Below are 25,572 nucleotides of genomic sequence, written 5' to 3'. Positions count from 1 at the left end.
TCATTAGTTTTTCCCTCATTGACCCTAAATGAGAATCTTCTGCTGTAGAAAGAAGACTTAAAACTGGCTAAAGTATGAAAAGTTACTAATTTCTTTCTTGACTTGATTGCAGAGAATCTATGAAGGTAAATCTGAGTCTTACTTGTAATAATCTGTTCCTTCTATTTTACAGACCTAAATACACCAAATAAATGGTGCATAGATATTAAAATAAACATCACTGTCATCATTTATAAAGAAAAGGTATTCAAGTAACAATTTCAGGCTTGGACTTGTAGAGATAAGAATTACTGAAGTAAGAAAAAAAGAATTCAAAAAGTTATTTACTCCTTTCTCTCCTTCTTACTAACCCTAAGCTGTTAAATGATACTATTAAGCTAAACCTGAAGTGGGATGAGGTAAAGCACAAGCTCAAATTGTAGATACCAACTGCATGTCTTCAACTACAAAAAAAACTGGCATTAAAAGGTGGTGGCAACACAGAAATTTCAACCTTAGATTCATACAGTATTGGCATTTAGCCACCCTCAAAGGATTCCTTTGGTATGAAAAACAACGAGAATAAAACATAGAACCGAAGCTCACAGGGTCAAACATTCAAAGGAATTGTTTGATTTGGTTTCAGGGAACTTGCTTTCAAAATATCTGTCTATGCAATAGTTTCAAGTATGAGTTATCTTAGTATGTAAAGATATTCATTGATATGTAAAATAAAAATATTAATTGGTATGTAAAAATATTAATTAATTATAGTTTAAATTATTAACATACTCTGATGACTGACAAGGCCAATATATACACTCACACTTCCAATTTTTGTGGATATTAGGTAATATTTCTCTGGAATATTAAAGTTCCTGTTAGTAAAACAAATAAACAAACAAACAAACTAAACAAAGAACAGTTACTAAAATATTGTATTTTTCAGAAAGTCCAGGTTTTATCTGAGTGAGATTAAAAAGGAAAGGGATTATGTACAGTATTTTTTGTGCAACAATGAATTGTCGGGTTAAGGGAAGGAGAATAAAGAATCACAACATCTCACCACAAATCCTGGCTTGCAAAAACAGGAATAACCATAGCTGGGGTCCTTCTGAACACAGATGCCATGTATACAGGGGTTGGATATGCACTCATCAACATCCAGCTCACAATGGAGGCCTTCCCATCCTGTCAGGAAGAAAAAAAAAAAAAACCAAACCCAAGACCCATTAAAATGTAAATCCATTTATAGAATGCCATTCATAAAAAGCTGTGGGTAACTATAATCAATCTCCACATATATCTAAATATATATTATAGGATGGGTAAGAGCTGTTTTGGACTGTGGTTTCTCAAAGTAGAAAAAAGTAAATAAATAGTTTAACAATAAACAAACACAATCCAAACTATATGGACTCTACATTTATACTCTAGTGAACATCTATTAGGTGTCCTGGTTTAACCAGGATAGGGTTAAGTTTCCCCAGCAGTGGGGGGGAGCTCTAGCCGGGTTATTCAGATACCATGAGGACATCACATCCTGGCAGGTCACATTTTTCCTGGCTTGGAGCGCGGTGCACGCGTGGTTTTGTACATCGTGCTTCAAACTGCTGTATTTGGTAGCTATTTTGCTCTGTTCATTGCTATCACTATTACTGTTATTGTTATTGTTGTTGCTTGTTGTGTTGCTATTGCACTGTTGTATTAAACCTGTCCTTATTTCAGTCTTGGGGCTTTGTATTTCACTCCCTTTGTGGGGGAGGGGCAGCGGCCGCGTGGTCTCAGACCCCAGCAGGGGCTAAACCATCACATTAGGGAAATTAACATTTGCTGACTTCTATTTCTGTAGAGACATAAGTAAGCAAATCAGAATAAAACCTCAATACTTTCATAAGACTGTGCCACAGTCAGGGGTTCAGCTACTTACACCATGGGACTCACTTTGAGAAACCTGATCTACTGTCAGAGAAGGGCAAGAGAATGTTCGGTCATAGGCTTGCCAAGCTGGTGAAGAGGGCTTTAAACTAAAGCTGCCAGGAAAGGAAAACCTCAATCCATCCCACTCCTACCAATTTGATGTCAGCACCAGCAAAAGATACCTAGTACATAAAGGGATCACAGGTCAGCAGGAGAGTACATGAAGAGCAGCAGAAAGGACTTTCAGCCTGTAAGTCAGCTTCATCAGGGGCCCAACTTAAATGTTTCTATGCAAACGCACATAGAATGGGGAATAAACAAGAGGAGCAGGCAGGGGATTTGAGGAAGGGGTGTCGCCCTCTATGTCAGTGACCAGCTGGAGTGCATGGAGCTTTGCCTGGGGATGGATGAGGAGCCAATCAAGAGTTTATGGGTCAGGATTAAAGGGAGGGCAGGGACAGGTGATGTTATAGTGCGGGTCTGCTACAGGTCACATGACCAGGAAGACTGAGAGGACAAGGTCTTATATAGACAGATCAGAGCAGCCTCACATTCACAAAGCCTCATGGGGGACACAAAGTCTCATGAAGTCCCACTCATGAGGGACTTCAACCATCCCGATATCTGTTAGAGGGACAACACAGCAGGGCATAAGCAATCCAGGAGGTTCCTGGAATGCCTTGATAACTTCCTCTGCCAAGTGATAAGGAGACAACAAGGAGAGGTGTTATGCTGGACCTTCTTCTCATCAACAAGGAGGAGCTGGTAGGCAGTGTGAAACTCAAAGACAGCCTTGACTGAAGTGACCAAGAAACGGTGGAGTGCAAGATCCTTAGGGCAGTGAGGAGGGAGCACAGCAAGCTCGTTACCCTGGACTTCAGGAGAGCAGACTTTGGCCTCTTCAGAGATATGCTTGGCAGAGTAGCATGGGATAAAGCCCTGGTGGGAAGAGGGGCCCAAGAAAGCTGGTTAATATTCAATGATCATGATAAAGAGAAAGTCAGGTAAGAATGTCAGGAGGTCTGCATGGATGAACAAAGAGCTCCTGGACTCAGACACAAAAAGGTAACCTATAGAGCGTGGAAGCAAGGACAGGTTGCCTGGGAGGAATACATAGAACTTTTCTGACCAGTCAGGGATCAGGATAGAAAGATCAAAGCCCTGATAGAATTAAATCTGGCCAGGGACATCAAGGGCAACCCGAAAAGCTTCTATAGGAATGTTAGTGATAAAAGGAAGACTAGGGATAATGTGGGCCCTCTCCGGAGGACATGGGAGACCTGATTACCTGGGATATGGAGAAGGCTGAGGCACTCAATGACTTTTTTTCCTCACTCTTCACTGGCAAGTGCTCTAGCCACACCAACCAAGTCGCAGAAGGCAAAGGCGGGAAATGGGAGAATAAAGAACCATCCACTCTAGGAGGAGATCAGGTTTGAGAACATCAACGGAACCTGAAGGTGTACAAGTCCACAGGATCTGATGAGATGTATTCGCTGGTCCTGAGGGAACGGGCACATTAAGTGGCTAAGACAGTATCGATCTCATTTGAGAAGTCGTGGCAGTCCGGCAAAGTTCTCACTGCCTGGAAAGGGGAAAACATAAACCTCACTTTTTAAAAGGGAAAAAAGGAAGACCCAGGAAACTACAGGCCAGTCAGTCTCACCTCTGTGCCTGGCAAGATTGTGAAGCAGATCCTCCTGGAAATTATGCTAGGGTACAAGGAAAATAAGGAGGTGATTGGTGACAGCTGTCATGGCTTCACTAAGGGCAAATCATGCCTGACAAATTTGGTGGCCTTCTACAACGGGGTTACAGTGTTGGTGGATAAGGGAAGAACACTGACATCATCTACCTGGACTTGTGCAAAGCATGTGACACTGTCCCGCATGACATCCTTGTCTCTAAATTAGAGAGACATGGATTCGACGTATGGGCCACTCAGTGGATAGGGAATTGTTGTTGCTACTTGTTGTAGCAGGTCCAGAGAAGGGCCACGAAGATGATCAGGGAACTGGAGCACCTCCCCTATGAGGACAGGCTGAGAGAGTTGGGGTTGTTCAGCCAAGAGAAGAGACGGCTCTGGGGACACCTTATTGCGGCCTTCCAGTACTTAAAGGAGGCCTACAGAAAAGATCAGGAGGGACTCTTTATCAGGTAGTGTAGTGATTGGATGAAGAATAACTGTTTTAAACTGAAATAGGTTAGGTTTAGAATAGATGTAAGGAAGAAATTCTTTACTGTGAGGGTGGTGAGACAGTGGAACAGGTTGCCCAGAGAAGCTGTGGATGGCCCCTCCCTGGAAGTGTCCCAGGCCAGTTTGGATGGGGCTTTGAGCAACCTGATCTAGTGGAAGGTGTCCCTGCCCATGGCAGGGGGGTTGGAAGTAGATGATCTTTGAGGTCCCTTCTAACCCAAACCATTCTATGGTTCTATGATTCAATGATTACTGAATTAACTGACTTGATGAGTTGCCCTTCACCTACAGAATTATGTGTATTGTTATTTCTCTTGTGGCTAAGAATTAGGAAGGGTAAAATACTGCCTGAAACCTATTCTCTCATTCCAGATCTGAACAGTGACCCCAAAGCCATATTTTTCCCAAAGTTGGGAAACTGAAAGAGTATAGAATTGCCTATCTGACCTTTTTATCCTATTCATTAAATTTGTACGTTATTGACACACTGAGGAAGGTAAACTGGATAGATGAAAATAGTTACAGTTACACAAATAAAAAAAAGGGACAAAATTTAAAAGAGAAACTCTGAGACAGATTACTGTATCAGATCTATGAGGAGGACAATTTCTAAGGAAATACAGTTTTGTGTTTGAATAGCATCAGAATACCATCTTCTTATACTGCAACAGTCAGATTAGTGGCATTTTTGTTGATATGTATTTCTGATAAAAACCTCCTTTACAACTAAATACACCCATAAATTAAAGGCCAAAAACTTACCTAGAACCTGGTATTTAGATCATGTAATTTGAGCCTGTCTTGAACTTTCTCCTTGGAGGCTAAACTGAACTGGAAGCAGTCAATTTGCTTGGTAAATACAAACCCAGCATTTTGTAAACTATGGCTAGTTGTTGAACACCATAACTTCTGCCATGATACTCCCACCACCTATTACAGATTTGTTATTTCTTCAATTAAATCTTTCCATTTCTAAATAAACAAATAAACAGACAAACAAAACAAACCCCCCCACAGCCCCAAAAAACCCCTGCAGTCCTCAGCTGATACAAATCTCATTGCCTCTGTTCTGCATTTGCCTCAGACCATGCATCAAATGGACCCAGCAGTTACATTCCAGTCCTGCTTTAGCTGCCCTGGTAGAAGTGCAGCCTGTCCCAGCTAAAGACTTCAGCTATGAGACTGCTATTAGTTCCAGTGACTGCTGTTGTTGTTTTTGAGCTGCCTGAGATGCTGTTAGAATACAGTTTACTTCTCTGTGTGCTGCTTCTGCACCTGAACAGCCCGCAGCTGCAGCCACAGATCCTGAACATGCATCTATTATTCTAAGGGTATAGGGCCTGCTACTGGGACAATAGCTGACAAAATTCATGATCCATTACAGAATGGATTTGTCAGAGCTAAATCAATTCTCTTTTCTGGTATCACACGCTGTCACCACATGCTTCATTTTGTTCTCTGGAGGTTTTTGGAAAGCTGCAATCATCTGCCTTGTTCCTACTTCTGTCTTGTCACTATCCCTTTTCCATTTCATTAAATTACAACTGTGGATTGGCTGCTGGATATCTCAGACTTTCTGCCTTGTGGAAACTTCTTTCCCATAGTTGCCTTTACAGATTCAAAAATACTCAATCCTGTCTCCATAATTCTATAGGAAATAGAGAAATCCAAGACCTATCATATGTGAATAGTAGTAGCCTGCAATAAAAGCAGATTTGTTCCAAGCATTTCAACTTTCTGTTTCCAGAAGATATTATTTGTCTTCTATTCCCTTTCTTCAGTTGTGCAACTTTCCAAAAAGATATTTCTCTCAAAGTTTCCCCTGCCTCTCCAAATTCACTCCTTTTTTGAGTTGTGAACTTCTCATCTATTAATCTGTTTCAGAGACTTAAATAACATTTGAAAATACCACATTAATTAAAACAGCCAAGATATGTAACCATGATACATATACCTAATGCATGTGGTTCCTTCCCTGTGTCTTTTCCTAGTGGAGAAATAATGTAGAGATCTTTCATGCCTACTAATAAATGTTATTATTAACAGAAATGTAAAAGAAAGTCACCTTATGTTTGGGTTGGAAGGTGTTTAAAGCACGTTAGCAGCAAGAGTGAGTTCCGAGGCCCCAGAGAAGCTTGTTATACCAAGCATTTCCATATACAGTTGCATAGAGACAGCAGTTAGTTACAATCTTTGGTTGGCAAGCAATTTTTAAATGTCTATATTTAAATATATTTAAAGTATTACTAGCTTTAAAAATGAGAAAAATTTGTAACTCGACAATGTATTCTGTGTGAGACACTGTAATGATAGAAAAATACAACTTTTAAGTTTTTAAGGCATCTGTATTGGTGAAGTAGTACATGTATATATGCAGTACCACGTAGAACGGGGGGACATACAGTTTTATCCATGTGGAATTTCCATTGTATAACTGTGTTGAGAGGAAAAAAGATATATAGTAGTGAAGATAGGTCATGACTGAGACTTTTAAGATCAGAAGGGACCTTTATGATTATGAATTCTGACCCTCTGTATGGCAAAGTCCAAAATTTTTTCATTCAGTTGTTCATACATCAAGAGTATAATGTCTTTCTATATTACTGACTATCTCTTAGACATAAAAAAAGGTTGCTATAAAAATATTAATCTGTGAGCAAGTTAATCCTAAAATTGATTAGGGTCTAGTAAGCCAAAGATACTTCCATTTAAGTCTTACGTATTAGAGTATCATTCCTCAGCACTGATTAAACAAATGAATAAACTGTCCATATTGACTCTTATTATACGCATGCACATACACACACGTTCTTGCTTCAGTATCTTGAATACATTTTTGGGGTTTTTTTAATCTGTTACATATAGTTTTGGAAACTGCACTAGGGACACTTCAGAATGAAAAAAATATGTAAAATAAAATCTGATTTTATTAATATTCAATTCATTATATTTTCTTTTTAATGAAGAACAAGCATGGATATAAATCTATGTAAAAATTATATGAATAGATTGCTAGAAACACTGCAGAAAAGTTTTGTGTAATACTTATATGGTCACTTGACTTCAGGAGAGTTTAGCAAGATCTTAGTGCTTGCAAACCAAAACCAACAAGGTGAACATACTTCAGTACAAACAGAGTAAGTAGATCAGTTGTATGAAGATATCATGAGAGAATAGAACATTTATCGTCCAGAATATATCTAAATAATCTCTAAATAATCACTAAGAAATCTTGGATCAGTACCATCAAAGAACATATTCAGCATGCAGGTCAGTACAATAGGAATCAATAGACTTAAACTGAAAAATTAAAGTTTCAGGAGGTAGGTACTAGTATAATTCTTAAATTAAGAGTAACTGAATTATGGAGCAGTATGCTTCAAGGCAGTTATTTGTACCTTACTTATGTTGACCAAAGGGTCTTTGTTAATAGACATGACAGGAGACAGTGAGTAGTCCTGAACAGATTAAATTTGTGATTGCATGACAGTGCAGGCTGATTGTGACCTTTGTTTTTGTTTAAACACTAAACTCCTTATGCTTTCCTAAGTCACAAGACATGTTTAAGTTGATCTGTATCAGCATAAGAAAACAGCTCCCACTTTTTTTAGAAAATGCTTGTTTTCATTCTATTTATAATTGCTCAGAAAACTTATTTTCTTCCCAACCAGCACACATAATCATGGGTATGTGTGACAACAATAGCAACAATAATAATAAATGTTAATTAAAATATTCAGCATTTCTTTTCAGTCAATCTTATTCTGTAGCTAGTTAAATTATCTAGTTGCTATACAGTGCCTACTCGACTGCTTGGTCAATAAGTTACATTAGTAAAGATCATACATAATAAACCTGACTCTAGATAATTCTTCAGACTCATTTAATGAGCTGGTTTTAGTTTTAAGTCTTTCTAACATGCTTATTAGACTAATTAATTCTCTTTAGATTTCATTCAAAAGCTTGTCAAAGAGATAGTTAATCTTTTTGTACCTTACAGGTTATATAGAAATAAAGAACTTGATATAATTTACCAATTTTCTCAGCAGTAACACTGATAATTCAAAACTATCACTGATTAAGACTGTTCTGTCAGATGTCAGTTACCTTGTTGACATTTACAAGTGTATCCATTGATATGATCTTCACAGGTTGAGCCATGTAGACAAGGTGATGAATTACACTCATTAACTTCTATTTCACAAAACTGCCCAGAAAATCCAGCAAAACACCTGAAGCAAACAACATTCCAAGGTGTTATACTATGCATAACCATCATATAAAATATATTTTGTGTGGAAACATTTTGTAGAACGGATAAGCATTAACAAGACAAAATTTCATATATTTCGTTCTGTTTTAAGGAGTATTTTACTGGAACTCTTCCAAGTTTTACATCATAATCCATGATGATCTTTTAGGTGATTTATGATGGCAAAACCCATTCACAAATTTCACATCTGGATCATAATTAAACATAACAGTCTCAATTACAGTTTACTGGTTCTATCAAGGTGATTACAAACCTTTCTTAATGTACTCTTAGGAGACTACTGTCTACTAAAATAGTTTATTTAGCTAAGTGACTACAGTCTATGTTTAAAAACTGCTTGTTGAGGAATGTTGCACCATTAAATGTAACTACAGCATAAAAGTTAACCTTCAGGGACCATGCTTTCATTATCTTTCTAATTATCAAATAATACTCATCTTGAAAAAACTCTTTTGTATTTTTCTGGTTGTAAATCCTATGTGATCATTCATACCAAAATAGCCCTGTGTGATTTCAATATATAACTGATCCAGGCTCAAAAGGCTTCTGATGAAGCTCAGAAATCTTACTAACCACATTATTGACACACATCCTTGCATACGTATGAAGAGTTTTACAGATATACTCAAATACGTTCTACAAAACAGGGCCCCATAATAGTATTTACAATATTTACTCTTTTAAGATGTGTTGTACATGGATATATTTCACATGAGACAATGTATTCAACAACTCCTGTTAGCAACCTGGTGATGCACACGTTGTCTTGGCTCTAACGAAGAGCATAAAGCTTTATGCCCCACTTAGAGAAAGATGAGTACATTAACAAATTACCTTTGAGTAAATTAGAATAGTCATGTCACACACTCCTCAAAGTGTTACATTGTGTGAATACAAAACACATCATTAGAATGAAGTATCTGCAGTGTCTACCTTAGCTTTCAGATTCTGAAGTAAAAGAGAAGAAAGAGGTACCATGGTATGGAATACACTCTGGGTAATAGGAATTTTGGAATCTACCAGGACAGTGACAACAGAACAGATTTGCCAAAATCTACATCAACTACAGATGACAGCGATGGCATACTGCTTGGAAAATGTACAAACTGAAGCACACACACTACTATTTTTCAAATATCTAACTATAATGTGTGAGAGAAAAAACACGGATAAGGTTTAATGAGTGAGCTGTAAGGCCACCTGTATAGCTCTTTGACCACAAAAGCTTAAGTAAAATCTACTGAAAAGATCCTGTTTGGCCTTTCTATTTCCAGTATTTAGAACTGGATTCATCCCACGTAACTTCACATACCTAAAGGTAATAACCCTAGGATTCTCCTATGCTTGGTAGAAAAAGGGATGCAGATGATTATTTTATTCACTGAAACTTAAATAATTTTCCAGTGTTTCCAGTGACTACATAGCATATTAAAAAAAAAAAGGGAAAAAAAAATTGAAGGTCACAACTTCTCCCAGATATAGGAAGGAGGACCATAAGGATGAATGCCTATAAAATAATAGAAAGAATATTCTACTGGAAAAAAAGAGAAGTAGATACAGGGAATACTGGCACAGTTTAAAATCAGTTTAACTTTATACTTTGGTGTGCTTATAGGCATTTCACTTTAAAAAAGTGGTTACAACATAAACTGGAAGAAATATACATTATGTAAAATTTCTGAACAGAACTATAACTATGTGTATCTCAGGTGAGTGGGCTTTATTTTTTGTTTGCACAAGGTACCTTTTTTCCCAAGTCAGACAATCATTCAACTTAAAGAATATTTAAGAATATTGCAAGTATTTCACATACTGATGTGTTTTATTTTTTGTAAACACTACAATACTACAGTGTTCAGTTTGCTTGTGTTTATATAGCATAATTAGAAATGATGCTTCATGACTGCAGAGGCAGGCATTCTATTAACTAAATAATTCTGAGCAATTATGAAACTAACAGTAAGCATGTTATTGGTAAGTGTTTGCAAGGCATAAAACACCTTAATGTCATATGGTTGGTGATTGCCCAGCTCCCTAGTCTATTCAGATCTCTCTGTAAGACATGTCTGCTCTTAAGGAAGTCCATAGCTCCTCCTAATTTAGTATCATTGGCAGACTCAATTAATGTACATTCAAGTCCTGCATCCAGATCACTTATAAAGAGAACTGGCCCTAAAATTGAGCCCTGGTGAACCCCACTGATGACTGGCTGCCAGCCTGATGTAACCCCATTTACCCCTAGTAAATGGGGTTCTTTTGAGCCTGACCCATCAGCCAATTGCTCACCCAATGTGTTATGGACTCATCTTAGCTAAGTGCTGGACATTTTGTCCAGAACGATATTGTGAAAGACAGTATCAAAAGCTTTGTTAAAATCCAAAAAGAAACCACACCTACTGACTTCCCTTGGTCAACTAGATTGGTGACCTTGTCATAAAAGGAAATTAAGTTAATTAAACAGGACTTTCTCCTCATGAACCTGTGCTGGCTATGACCAATGACTGTATTGTCTCTCAAGTGTTTCTCAGTAACTCCCAGAATAACTTTCTCCATAATTTTACCAGTCACTGACGTGAGACTGACAGGCCTGTAATTACCAAGGTCTTCCTCTGATCTTTCTTTTGCTGTTAATATAATTTTAAAAAGCAACAAAATTTTTGTTGTCTTTCACAGTGCTGGCCAGCTTGAACTGTAGTTGAGCTCTGGCCACACAAATTTTCTCCCTACGGTGACAAACAGTGTTCTGTAGTACTCCCACATTGTCTGTCCTTGCTTCCAATATCCATACACTTTCCTTTTATGCCTAAATTCTAGAAGATCCTTGTTCAGCCAAGCTGGCCTTCTGCTCCATTTTAGAGCATTAGAAGGGACAGAAACAATAAAATTTAAATACAACTGACATTAGAAGGTGTAAGTAGATAGGGAAAAATGTTCTTGTGCTATAAATAGCATCAAACCTAACTCAAATACTTTGCAACACATTTGTATGTGGTGCTTGGGACATGACTGTTCTACAAATGAAAACCAGGGGCTTTTAGCTAACTTTCCTATCAACGTATGACCACTGCAAATCTTGTACACTGGTTACCATTTAATAAAAAACAACTTATGCCTTTATAAATAAGAGCATATCTAGGTTTAGCAGCAAATAATTCTTAGAGCTTATCTGATAAAGAAAGCTTTGTGAAGGCTGAGCTTTTAAACTTACGAAAGTATCAACATAAGATCAATAGTTCAGTACTGAAAAGCAACAAAAAAATACTGCTTATTTGCTGTAAGAATAATGCATTCACAATTTAATTGTGACTAGTTTGTAGGGATGACAGCAAAGACCTTTTATTTTCTATCATTCTCTACAGCTTTTTCTCTCACATAAAATGCTGACATAACATAGTGCAAATATGGCCCCTTTTCTGTTGTACCTTTATATCAGTCATTATCAACAATGATCATCTTGTTTTGGCAAATGTCAATGTAATAGCTGAACTGACTGAAAAGATTCTATTGAATTGGACGGATTTGAAACAGAAGAATGTAACTAGTACTTTTACACTGCAGTAAAGAACAGAGATGGGAATAAACATCTCTGCAAAATGCTTAACTGAGGATTAGTGTGCTGTAGAATACAACAGTTCATTTATTTCTTCTGGAAAAACATGGCCAACTAGTCACCATTAAACTTCTTATGTGTCTGCAGAACCAGTCCTTTGCAGTTTTCAACCTGCATTTGACATTAACTGCAAATTGTGATGAAATGATACTTGTAAACTTTCAATTTTGTAATCTTTCCTCATTCCCCATTAATCTCATCTGGAATGGAAACTATCTTCTACAATGAATGCAGGATGGGATATTTGAGAGAGCGCAAGAGTATTAACAGAAGAGGCTGGGAACACTTTGGGTAGGGAAATACAGGCTGACAAAGATCCAAACACCACTAGTCTTAGAACACAAGAGAGTCACTCAAGAAAGATAAAAGGGACGTAAAGTTTAAAAAGTAAAGTGTGGGTTTTAAAATCGTATTTCTGTGACAAAAGGAAAAAGTTATCAAGTAGCAGAAAGAATAGGAAGGTCAGGCCTTCTTCACCCTTTGACTGATGAAGTCACCATGGCACTGCTCATCCAGAGGTAGGAAGAGCTAGTGCCCTAATGTTGCTGCATTAGGGCCATGACTATTTTTATGCCCCTTTCATCTGAAAGTCTAAATACCAACATCTCTGGGACAAAGACTGACTGTGCTTGCAGAACATCCTCAGTGTCAGTCTCCAGTCTTTCCAGTAACTAGTGCTAGTCCACCTTAGGCTTCCTCTTCCTTGCCTGTACCCCCGCATATCTGGAGGGTATTGGGACTGATAAAGCAGAGATATGTCCAGACCTATTCTTCTAAAGAAGCCATGCTTCTATCACAGTTGAGTTTTCAAATTTGTCTTCCAGTGATATGTTCAGTGTGAGAAGTTCATTAGTTTTCACTAGATGATTCCATAACATGATTGCTGCACTTTCACCATCCCCCAAAGTGCTGAGATAACGGAGTGTCATGTTATGCCTTGATGACACTGAAGATTGTTTATCTCATAGAGCTAGTTGGCCAAAAAAATCAAAGATTTGTACCTTTCACTCGTACTTGATGTCACAAGTGGTTGCAGATACCTGGGAAGATTCAGTCATTGGAAAGCAGTAAGAAATCTCTGTTGCCTGGGTCCTGAACAGAAGGATTATGTTGGTGTGGCATCTGCATAGTTGTTTCTTTCACATGTTCTCATTTGTTTCTCCTGCTGCTGTTCCACAGCAGGCTTCTTTTCCCGTTCTTAAATGTTATCCCATTGCTGATGGGCTCGGTCTTGGCCAGTGGCAGGTCTGTATTGGAGCTGGCTGGCACTGGTTCTATAGGACATAGGGGAAGCTTCTGCCACCTTCTCACAGAAGCCACCTCTGTAGCCCCCCAACTACCAAAACTTTGTCGCACAAACCCAATACAGTTGGGAAGACTTATTTTGTCAGGTACAGCATTCTAGCTTTATTAAGATGATTTTCACTGTGATTTTCATTATGATTCGCTATGGGTTGATATAAGCTGTTCTTTCTTCATGCCTCACAGGGCTTTTTGGTACTTCGATTCAGTAACAGAGAGGCAATAGTTATGCACTGAAGGCTTTTCTACAAAAAGCAGCCAGGATATTTAAACTGAGTGAGCAAGGCAATATACAGAATCAGGGAACAGACAGGAAAGGGGCTGGAGAATGTTCCTGTAATGGACTCAGTATAAAAGCAATTTGCAAGCTTGAAGGTGGCCTAGCTACACAGTTCAGGCTGAAATAAAGATGACACATTCAGGATGAGGGCTTAGCTGTCTAAGGGGCTGCCCATTAATATAGTAAAGAATTGACCTTTAAACCTAAGAAAGTTATATAGATACAGAAAGACAGCCAAGTTAATAGGGTGTTGTCTATATGTTCTTGGCTGACCTATTTAGGAAAGATAAATCAGGTCCTAAGAAACATTCACAGATTTAGTAATCTTAAACCATAATTTAAGCATTTACTGCTATAATATTGATAGATTTACAGAACTACAGGAAATTTTAACTTTATTGTTATTTTATCAATCAAACCAGAGAAAATACCGTTTACCTAATTTAAGTATCTATGTCTCACAGTGTTGTAGACATCCTACCCCAAAGCTGGCTATACAGAGGATCAGAACTGGGCTAGTTGTTACCAATAAGAAACATCCTTTCTTTACATATACCATTTAAAAATCTAATGCAGTAGCTGCTGCACATGTGAAATTCATCCCAGGTCTGTGCTCCTGCTCTTCATTATATCAAATAAAATAGTTAAAATCATATAAAATAGTTAAAATAAAAATTTAAGTTAGACATTATGATTTATCATTCAAAAATAAGGTAGAAACACACACTTTTTGTAATGACTTCACAGAATTTACACTGAGAGAATGAAGTAGTTACATTTCTGAAACATCCCCACAATTGTTCTGCTCCTGAAAATTATGTTAAATAAGAAGCTAAGTTATTTTACTAGCTTGTTATATAATAAGTAGGGTTTTTTTTAAAAAAATACAGACTTGCAGTTATTTGAACAAATAAAAATTATACAAATCAGAAATTCCATTTTTATATTAGTATTGGAAAGATTCATCAGAGAAGGGGTAAAGGAACTTCACAGACTTGTTCAAGTGTTTTATGCAGAAATTGAATTATTCAAGCCTAATCAGCATTTTGCAATAACAATTTTTGGGTTGCCAAAATATTTGTAATTTTTGCTGACACATTTCCATATAAACAGTGAGTAAATCAATAAGAGACTTCAACTCCTAGATGAAGTTTTCAATAAAAGACCAAGATGTCCTATGTAAAACTCCTGTAAAAAAAGCAGCAGTGGTAACTGTTGTCTGTTTTGCTTCATGTTAATTATGTATTCTAAGGGCTACTAGTATGCATGCATTTCTACTACACCGTATACTACATTTACAACAATTCCAAAGAGATTGATTAATGATATATTAAGTGAATTAAATGAAGGATTTTGATCTATGACAATTATAGTTGCACTCATATTAAAATTTATTCTATATGAGTAAACTTTCAGCCTCAGAGAAAATCTGCAAGAACCCAAATGTCAGCCAACTTTTTCCCTACAATTCTAATTCATGATCTGTTGTAATTCATCACTCTTCGACTCTGTTTTGTAACTCATCTTTTGAGTCTATTTTTTATCTGTACCCTTTTCCTCCTCTCTCCCTCTCTTTCTTCATCTGCCTGGTGACCTTTTAGAGCTTATGAATAATTTGTATATCTGTGAGATATAAGGCTGAGAAAAAACATGGTTTCTACAACACAGAAGTTTATTAGGTTTATCTGTGAGCAATGATTAACAGCAGTTGTACTCATAATAGAGCATTTATGCTGAACCCTTTACCTGACTATGTGACTCATTCAACCTGGTAAAATCAATGAAGTTTATGGACCAACTCACACTATGAAATTTGTTTGGAACATCAGTTTTTCTTCATGAGTGTTACCCTTGATGAGTGGGTAATGATTTCTTAATACCTCTCAGTTAGGTAATTAGAACTTTGGGCAGAATAATAGATCAATGTGAAAAGTACCTCTCTTGAGCAACTGTCTTGGCTAAAATAGTCTTGTAAATGTGCAATCTCTTTTGACATTAGTCATGATTTTTTTATTTTTCAAATCTGCATTTTCTGTCCAAAATAAATCTAGTTAACTGCTTTACTGTAACAGGCCAGCTCTGTCACTGCTAATTTACACTGGGGTTGCTATACATTATTAACAAGCTATGAAAAGTCACTGGCTAAATGTCATGGAAGCTGAGATATAGCAGCACCTTGGGATTCATATAGCAAACAGTTTAGTTTTAATCATCTTGGACCACAAGGTGCCTTGACATTTGCAAGGAAACTTTTTCCTTTTTAACTTGCACTAGAATCAGACCTCTATTATCTCAGCTATAATTCTCAACTTCAAATGTGATAGAAAGTTTTACCTTCTAAATTAAAAAAGTGAAAAATCGATCAAATGTGGACCTTATCATTCATTTAATCGATGCTCATATGCCAGCTTGGAAAGGAAAAAAGGAAGAGCAAAGAAAACTAGATAATTCAACCACCTTCAGGATTATTAGAGATGTTTCCTGTGAATACATGACCCTTACCTTACCACTACTGAGGCATGATCTTCCTGAGCAGTATTAACACTACAAACTTCTGTAGAACATTTTTAATTTCAAAGAAAAAATGAGGAAGAGCAATGATTCATTTTAAATATACATATCATTCCAAAATGATTTCTTAAAGGTTTAAAAATTTGGGAAAATTCATCTATGATGCCAAATAAATGTGCAGTCATTATCATACTTCTCTCTCAGACAACCTTTTGATCATAAGTTTCAATTTAATGGAAGCTAATGAGTCATCTTTGCCCTTTTAAGTAGGATTATTCACAGACAAAATAAAAAAGATAAACATTATTTTATTAAATTGAAATTATTATTTCTCAAGAAATACAAGAGCAAGCCAAAATTCTGACCCTACTAACATTACTTTGAAAAATTAAATCTATTTCGTTTGCAAGTTAGTGTGATGTTTTGAATATTCAGATCTTTTTATTTCTTTCAACTTAACTGTTCTAATATCTGTGTGGGTTTTTTCTTATTTTATACATCTATCTACACATTATCTATATTTCCTTAATACACGTGTCAAAAAAAATTTGCCTCATAAATGAGTGTATACATGAAGTACTGTCATTAGGTTATACAATGAATGACCACAACATTCCATTACCCTTGCACCACTTGGGGGAGTGGTGGAGGGAGAAGGAAGTAGAGGAGTTGGGAATAAAGGAGTGAAGTTAAGCCTGACAACAGGGAACCGGAGGGGGGGGTGGGGGGGGTGGGGGGGGGATGGGGGGGCGGGGAGGGGTCTCTCTTACATTCTTTGACCATCCATGGCTGTAACATTGTTTTGATTCAAATAAAAAAACTTTTGACAGTAGAATCTTTTATAGCATTCTTGTTTCACTTATCAAGTTACTGAAACTTGTGATATATTTCTTTTCTGAAAGTGAGATTAATAGCTATGGGGATGTTACTGTGAACCTGATAGAGAATCCAGAGAGGAAGCTTTAATAAATATCTAACAATGACCAAGCACCTTATTGCTTTAGAAGTAACTTCTATAGGAAAATCACTTCAGCTGAGAAACCTTTCTTCCAGATATTTCACTATTCTAAGCTTTGCATCATGTATTTCAAACAACTTTCATAGTGAGATTTACCAGGGCTTTCAAGTAACACTAAAAATGTGGGTGGTGGACAGGTCACATAATGAGCTCATCTTGGTGGAAACTGTCCCACACACATTTCATCAGCTACAGATTTTGAACTTTTAACATCTTAAGCTCAGATGCAGTAATTCCCTATGGAAAACTGAAAAATGAAGGTATCACATGAAAGTGAATTATTTGCTGTCTGGTCATCCATCTGGTCTGAAGATTATGGATGCTGGTGATGATGCAGTAGGTGATACAACCAATGTGTATGCTAGATTAAAAAAAAAGTTCTATTTATCTTATATTCTGAGTGATAGGGGGGAAAAAAAACATTGACTCTTGTGTGCATGTGTGTGTAAACTCTTAGTGATTTCTGAGATGTTATGTTGGATCAGCATAGATCTTTGTTATTGTGGTTTCACTGGTGGTTTAAACTGGTTATCTCCATAAGCAGAATGACTCTGAATTCAAAGTAGTATGAGTCAGCTGCCTTATCACTAATACTACTGAAAATTGCTTCTTGTGAGGTACTTTGAAACATGTTTCTGTGGAGAGAATTTGAGAAAGCAGCCGGTAGAGAACTTACAGAAGTCTCCCAAGAGAGCTTTTCTCAGATTTTTTTCTCTAAAACCCTTCCCAAGGGTGACACTATGATTGTTAATTTTAGAACATTGACAATGAAGCTTTCGCCAAGCTAAAGGTCTAGCATATCACATTACTTTTTTTCTTTCCCTTCCCTCCTCTGAATTCTCCTTGAAGGTATGGTCAAGAATGAAGCACTGAAGTAAAATTTTGCTTAGAGTGAAGAAAAAATAAATGATAGCTCTTCATGGTGGTCAGGAAATGTTAGTTTTATTTTAAAGAATAGTGAATCAAAAAGAAAAAAATAGTAATAACACACTGGAGTGTATATTTGATTTTAGAGGGCTTTCTTCCATTTATTCATCTACATGTTCCTAGAACAGGAGCTACAAACCATAAGGTTGTGACCCTATTCATATGTTCACTTTTAATAGTTCCAGATTTTCACTAACAATCAGAACTTACCATAGGCTTACAGACATCTCTGACTGGTTTGAAGACTTCAGATGTTTATCACTGGGTTTTGGCCCCATTTCTACTACATATTATTGCCTGAGATTTATATTCACAGGAGTAAATGTAAGGAAGAATGAACTGATAGATCAACACTTTATAAGGAATGAAGGAAACAGAAGCAAATTACTCTTAGCCCTCTCAGAAAAATGACCCTGTCAGCATACTATGTTAGATACTCTAGTGCAAGGCATCCTTCTCCCAGGAGGAGGAATGTTGCATGTAACAGTCCGAAACAGATTCAGGTAGTTTAGACAAGATTGGAGCTGGAAGCTCTGCAACTTTTTATCTTTCCTCTGTGCTTGGAAAAGAGTTAATAGAATAGAGAAATTATTACCTCTATAGAAAAAAAGAAAAAAAAAAAAGATAATGTAATGATAGGACAGTAAGGACGATATTTAGAGATTTATTCCTGACTATAATAATATAAGTGCAATGTGGGCCAAATAAAACTACTTTTTTACTACTCTGGACACACAAAACTACTTGGGACATTGTCTACATTTTATTTATAAAAATATCTGGCCAATAAGGGTTTTTATTCTCACAGACTATCTCAGGACCACCACAACACATACTAAACATTTGCTAATAAAAAGTTCCATTCTTTCTAAGGTCATTCTCATTATAAGAGACCTTAAACTTTCTCAGTCCTCTTGGAAACACTCTTTATTGTCCTTAAGAGAAAAAGCAGATTTTACTGCCAGTAAAATCTCCCACTGTGGTTAACATGGACATTCTTATTAAGTTATAAATTACGTACTTGCTAAATCACAGTTGGGGGGGTGTGACAGTGTTATAAGAAAGGTTAATCTGTGGAAGATCAGAGAAGAATGAAGACAGTAAAATAACCAGAATGACTAAGCCTTGATGAAAGTGTATTAGAGTTAACACACTCCTTTCTTTATTTTATTAATCTACCCAATTGGAAACTAGACGCATTTCCTCACACACTAGTAGTGTGGGCAGAATTAAAAGAGGAACTGGCATGCATGAGTGTGTGTGTATCCTTGCAGGACCGATGAAAAACCACCATTCAGCTGTTTGCTAAAATAATCTAGATATGCACTCAAATTTCACATACAGAAAAGTTCTCATTATTTGATCAATCCCTGCTCAAAAACAAATCTCCCCGTGCTTTTTACTAATAGTTCTTGTACTTGAATGAATATGTTAAGACAGGTCCTTAGCTGTTGTAAACTCCCGTAATATCAGTCTTGATATGTTTCTGTGCTATCCAGGTACTCATTCACAATCCTGGATACAACAAAACACATTAATGTCAGACAACATTTCCTTATTCTTCATTTATTTGTTCAATTTCCTTGGTTCAAATCAGCTCCTATGTGACTGTGTTGAGAGACATGCATATGAAAAGGGAAGTTTTGAATTAGCAGATTTCATATAGATCCACAGAAAGGTATTGCTTCTTAATGTCTTAGTGAACTCTTTGTGTTGGAAACACCACCAAATCATGATAAAAGTAGCCAAAATGGTCTTCAGCCTATTCCAGCCAAGACAGAAAATGAAGTAAAGCAATTTTTATTTGTACTCTCCCCAACCCCCAGTCATCTAAGATCTCCCCATCTTCAGTGAGGGAAGGCTGGTGCTTCCAGAGAGCAATTCATTCCACTTTAGATATTTACCCTACTTGCAGTCTCCAGAAAGTGATTCAACTATTTCAGGAAAGGACAATTTGTAGTTTGTGGGTGCCTGTTGCTCTATTCAATATCAGTACAACCCATGCAACCTGTTTACACAGATGTCTAATTTTTGCAAATAAGATTTAAGCAAGATGGATCTCATTATTAGTGTTATACTACTAAGAGGTTTATATCTGTTGTGAAATTTTGTATTTCTAAAGCCAGTAAGCTAAAAAACTTATTTACTTGCTTGCTATCTAAAATTTCTCATTACTCTGTCTCTACACTTAAAATTCTTTCCTGCTTATAAATAACCAGAATCAGTTATTGCTCATGAGAAGTATTTTATTTTGAAAAGTCAGAAATTATGGACAAGGGACTGCAGTTGGGGATTTCTGTTTCCTAAAGAACATGCAAAGTACTTATTGTTCCAAGCTGAAAGCCATTCTGAAGGAGAAATCTACAGGAGTATATACTGCATTATAAAATTCTCACTGAAAAAAAATGTACTCTTTGTAATTGACTTTTTTGTATATTTAAGATACCAAAGATATTGTTCTAGACTTAGGAGCATTTCTGAGACAGAGCATATCTCAAAGCTAAATCCAGTCTGTAATTTTTCCTTTGATCAGTCACACACATCCTTAAGGACATTTGGAACGTAAAAACGCCTGCTTTGGAAGGATATCTGTTAAACAGCTATTCATTATAAGGAAAAAGCAGAAAACAAAATAAAAGTAATAAATGAAATAGAATGACACAAGCCTTAAGGAGCAATAGATAACTGAGATGATAACAAACACAAGACCTTTCAGGTCACTAACTGATGGGAAAGAACCAGTCGAGCACAACCAGAACCTTCTCACTAGCAAGAAAGAAAACATTATCATGCATGTGATGGGAACAGCAATAGAAAGTAGTAGTCATGTGTAAACAAGCTTCTTATCAGTATGCTTCTCTGGCCAATCCCTCCACCCGATCCCCATATTAAATTCTATTACTAACCATTTTCTGTGTGACCCTTGCTCTGTTGTGTGTGTGAACATGAGTAGCCAGTGAACTTAGAGCTGGACTAGCCAGTGAGAAGACCAGCATCTGGAAAGACCCAGGTCTGAGCTTGCAACTGGGAATAGGGCCTATGGTATGAGTATGGATATTGGACTTTAGGTCCATGTTAATATTTGAGGGATCCATGAATACAGATTTATCTGTGAATAAAGATGGAGAGGTTGTGTGCAAGTTCCACTAGTGAAAATCAAGATCAGCCAGAGAGGAAGAACAGGATCAGGCAATTCAGGCTGATCATTTGTATGTCACTGCTGTTGTGTGTATGTGGGTGCTTGCAAAGGCACCTCTGTTGATCAGTGAGGCTGGTTGGCTAGTGGTGTGCATATTTGCATTTTTGGAATTTGCATGCGGCCTCACTCCTGGCCAGACATGTAAATGTGTAAACATCTAACAGATCAAGTAGAAAAATCCTCTGGGCTTGCCTAAGATCCACCAGATTCTGTCCTCCCTTACTACTCCTGCTTCTCAGTTTGAAGTGAGAGAGATCTGGGAAGTTGGTATCCTTTCTCATTGCATCAAAAACTTGCCAGAAGACCAAGCTGTTGCTCTCTTGGTCACTGTCAGCAAACTGCTCATGTAAATAGGACTGCAGGTTAACTTACTTCCACTGACTGCTCACAACTTCACCCCATAACTGATCTTTATCAGCACCAGCAAAGGTTGGTACTTGATACGTATTACAGCTGAGGTGCTCAGTTGTGTGATAGAGTTTTCTGGCTGTTTTTTTTTCTTTTGTCACACTGTTCCTTTTCTTTTGTGAACCACTACAGGATCTAATGTGAGAGATCACTGCCAATATTTCATGCTCCTTCACATTAAGTGCTTGACTTAAACTCCTTTGTATATATTAGCTTACAAAACAAGTGAAGAGCTCACAAAATACTAAAGGACAACAGGAGAGATGTTACCCAGAGAGATAATCTTTCTGATATAAAACATTCTGTACCACTTTAAGTTAGTCTAGTTTTGTAAGTACTATTTAAGATCTCTGTACTTCCCAACTCTGATAAAACAGCTATAATACAGAATTGTAAGCACCTCATTAGCAGGCTGCTATTTACTGTCAAAATCCACCTCCCTTCCTGCCCCTAGATTATTGTTAAAATCCCCAGGGACCATTTCACAGTGGTTGTCTCAGCAGATTCTCAGTGTTAGTCTTTTTGACTTTGAATGGTTCAAAACCAAGTGAACTGTAATAAGTTTCATTCAAGGATATATTCTCAGTTTTACAAATAGTATTAACACGGTTTGTCCCTGTGTCTCACTTGTGTAGTTCTCTAGTTCAGTAGATATGGTATTGCTGAAGGAGAAACCACAGGGTTTGTTATAACACTGCAAGGCCACTGGACTGGGGCTTCTCAGGGACTGTAGTGATAGGATGAGGGATAATGGTTTAAAATTGAAAGAGGTTACATACAAGGAAGAAGTTATCTATTCTGAGGGTATTGAGGCACTGGAACTGGTTACCCAGAAGACCTGTGGATGCCCCTCCCTGGAAGTGTTCAAGGCCAGGTTGGATGGGGCTTTGAGCAACCTGATCTAGTGGGAGGTGTCCATGCCCATGGCAAGGGGTTTGGAACTAGATGATCTTTAAGGTCCCTTCCAACCCAAACCGTTCTATGATTCTATTATTCTATTAGGCATGATTTGTCTGGACTTGTCTTATGTTAGCCTGGAGCTTTGTTTTAGCTTTTTTTAGCTCTAGCAGACTGTTAGCTAATTTTTTTGAGTTTTGCTTATCTTTGTGCAATTGTGTGGTGCTATGTCAATTATCATAACAATTCTGATATAGCTCTGTGAGTAACAGGTAGTGATAACAAGTACTATTCTAGTGATAAAGTTTATTGTGCACAGAATAAATTATGTGGTATTGTGGAATACAAATACTGGATAACAGTAGAGGCTTTGAAAAATATAAACACAGGATGACAGATCAAGGTTATAAACAAATCATCACTGACTTACTACTGATCACTGAAGAGATGATACCTCTGGTGCTGGATGAAACTGGCTTTAGGAGTAACAAAAGACAAGCTTCCAACATGAATAAAACACACCTTATATAATAAATATGAGTGTAAAACAGAAATGCAAAAGAAGCAAGGTGTAGATCATGTTAGAAAATGCTTAAAAGTATCCTCTAGTATGAGCCCCTCAAGTATGAAAAGGCAAAAGGCCCACCACATTGCCCTAGCAAAGGATTCAGGATGACAACTCATCATAGCCCTTTCCCCTTGAATGAAACCACTGAAAGTGGAAAGTTTGTTAGTTTTAACTATTAAACTATTATTACTTTGATTGAACTGCAATAATTGGATAACTTGCATTGTAAGTCTTAGTACTTTTGTAACTGGACTTCTAATGCATCTTTGGCAAGACTGTCAAGATTCCAATTAAACCTAGAGTAAATTCTTGGCTTTGCATACAAAGCATATCTCTTGTGTAGTTGGGACACCAAAGTTTTAATGCAACTTACTTGGAGGCAACCAGACTTAAAATTTAGTTGAACCTTTTTTCCCCAGCTTTCTCTCATACCTCTAGTGCACTCTCCACATAGAGGCTCTGCTGGGTACTTCTAGTATTAAGAACTAATCCTTTCCAAACCCAGACTGACTTATAAAAGTGGAGCAATAGTGTCACCTGGAAAAAATGCTACTTGTTCATGACTAGTCATTGCTACTCTTTCTTTGGCTGAAGAGAGATAGACTAAAAGTTTTCCCATGGTGGTGGTCAGGGGACAAGGCTGGTGAACCACCATAGGAAGGAGAAACTGTGATATATGAAAAATGCCTCTAATAGAACAGCTGATTTAAAATCAAAACTGTTACCTTAGATTCCCCAGAAGCTTGATCAGACAATATTACAATCTGTCCAGATTACTGGCATCCACAGAAATTTTGACACAGCAGACATTTCAGGAGAGTGTATAGCTCCATTTAATAGTAGTAAACTGACTGTCAAGTCAGTTTATTTATCAAGGGACATATTTGACTGCCAATAATGTAGTTAGAACACTTAAAAACAGCATTCCCACAGAAAAAGTCAGAAGACCTCTTTGAAAGGCTGGAAAAATCTAAAATAACTCTTAGAGAGCTGAAAACAATTTTGACACAATACAAGAAAATAATGGAAAAAGAGAGGAGAGAAGTTGTGAAGAACCATTTAAGTGCAAACATAGTACTTACTGTGCTATTTTTAACATGTATTTATTGCTTTATTCAAGATGATTGTGGAGGAATAATGTAGAACAGGACTACATGACAACTTCTTGGAAAGATTATATATGTGTCAACAGGGATGAAACAAGAACCAGTTTTTAAATGAGCTCCTCACACTAACTAGAACATTACTTGATTTTCTTCTTATACTGTGTAATTGAAAGATCCTGTATATGGACAAAAAATCCCTAGACTTTGTTACTAATACATACCTTCCATAAACATGCACAGACACTACAGCAATTGGTAAAAGCAGAAGACTAATAGATATTAAGGATAAACAAGAACATTTAGAGAAATTAGTACTCACACTTTCTAAGTGAGATTGAATGCAAAATGTAACATCTCCAGCTCCTGATTTAAGCTAAGAAGTAGATTATTCTCCCCCTTCCCTCTCCCCCACCCCAAAATGGATGAATATTAGCATAAAGATGGTGTTAAGTAGTGTTCAGTCATAAACTGTATTTGTAAAATTTAGTAGCAAAAATAATATATTATCCATCTTAACCCATCACTTTTCATCACCTTTGACATAATCCTCTCCTGTCCATTCAAAACACTTATTGCAATGCAACTATTTTCCCATCTTTTAGGAATAAGTTGAAAATTCTATTCAATTCTTTATCTGCCTAAAACTGCATCTTCAGCCTTGAACATCTCCATTATCTGCTCAATTTTGTGCACTCTACTTGTTAAGTTCTGTTTAGAACTTCCTTTACACTCTCTGACTAAAGGCTTCATTCTTGCCATTTGCAGCATGCAGTGCCTTCTTCTTATTTTTGTTTCCTAGCCTTTGGTTGTTAGCGATAGTGTTATGGGTGGGATTCAGTTGTCTACATAGACATATCAAGTGGCAATTTAGGCAATCTAACGTATTCCACTAGGCTTCCTGCTACTTTTCCAGAGGTGCTTAGCTTTCCCAGAGGTCCCATATCATATTTACTACCCTGTCTCAGATTCAGAAGGGAAATTACAATTGCACTTAACATCTATTGTACTCCAGTAAATGTGATTTGTGACATTAACAGTAGAAGGACACAGGCTCTCTATCGACCTGACACTGCAGAGTGTCAGGATTTGTCAGAGCTTGCCTTGGCGTGAACTGGACTTGCTTTGTTGTAGCATCTGTGCCAAGCTCAGTGACTGCTGCCTCCCCTGCTCCAGCTTCAGTTCTACAGATGGACCCTCTGGGGAGGGTGTCACACCCCCCTGCCCAAGTCACTGGCAGACATACCATAGCCCTTTTTGGGTGGGGGGCTGCAGCGGGCAGCCTGGGAGAAGAAAGCATGCTGTGATATGGAAATACATGAAAGAAACCCAAGTGGACCCAAAAGATGAGGAGGAAGAAGCCCCCACCATCAGCATCAT

At 37.2% G+C, this 25,572-nt stretch overlaps 1 protein-coding gene across 1 annotated transcript in view; it reads right to left on the bottom strand.

The window, feature by feature from the left end:
* EYS (eyes shut homolog) overlaps nucleotides 1-25,572 on the bottom strand; it is a 1,110,009-nt gene that overhangs the window by 433,045 nt on the left and 651,392 nt on the right. Inside the window, exons 30-31 of the mRNA XM_074819828.1 lie at nucleotides 8,204-8,328; nucleotides 1,046-1,170 (exon numbers count right to left, since the gene is read on the bottom strand). Of these exons, the coding sequence (XP_074675929.1) occupies nucleotides 1,046-1,170; nucleotides 8,204-8,328 (250 nt within the window). The remainder of the gene's footprint in view (nucleotides 1-1,045; nucleotides 1,171-8,203; nucleotides 8,329-25,572) is intronic.

Source organism: Strix aluco, chromosome 3 (assembly GCF_031877795.1).
Source record: "Strix aluco isolate bStrAlu1 chromosome 3, bStrAlu1.hap1, whole genome shotgun sequence".
NCBI lineage: Eukaryota > Metazoa > Chordata > Aves > Strigiformes > Strigidae > Strix > Strix aluco.
The sequence above is the reverse complement of the archived record's forward strand: the minus strand, read 5'-3'. Positions and strand labels throughout refer to the sequence as shown.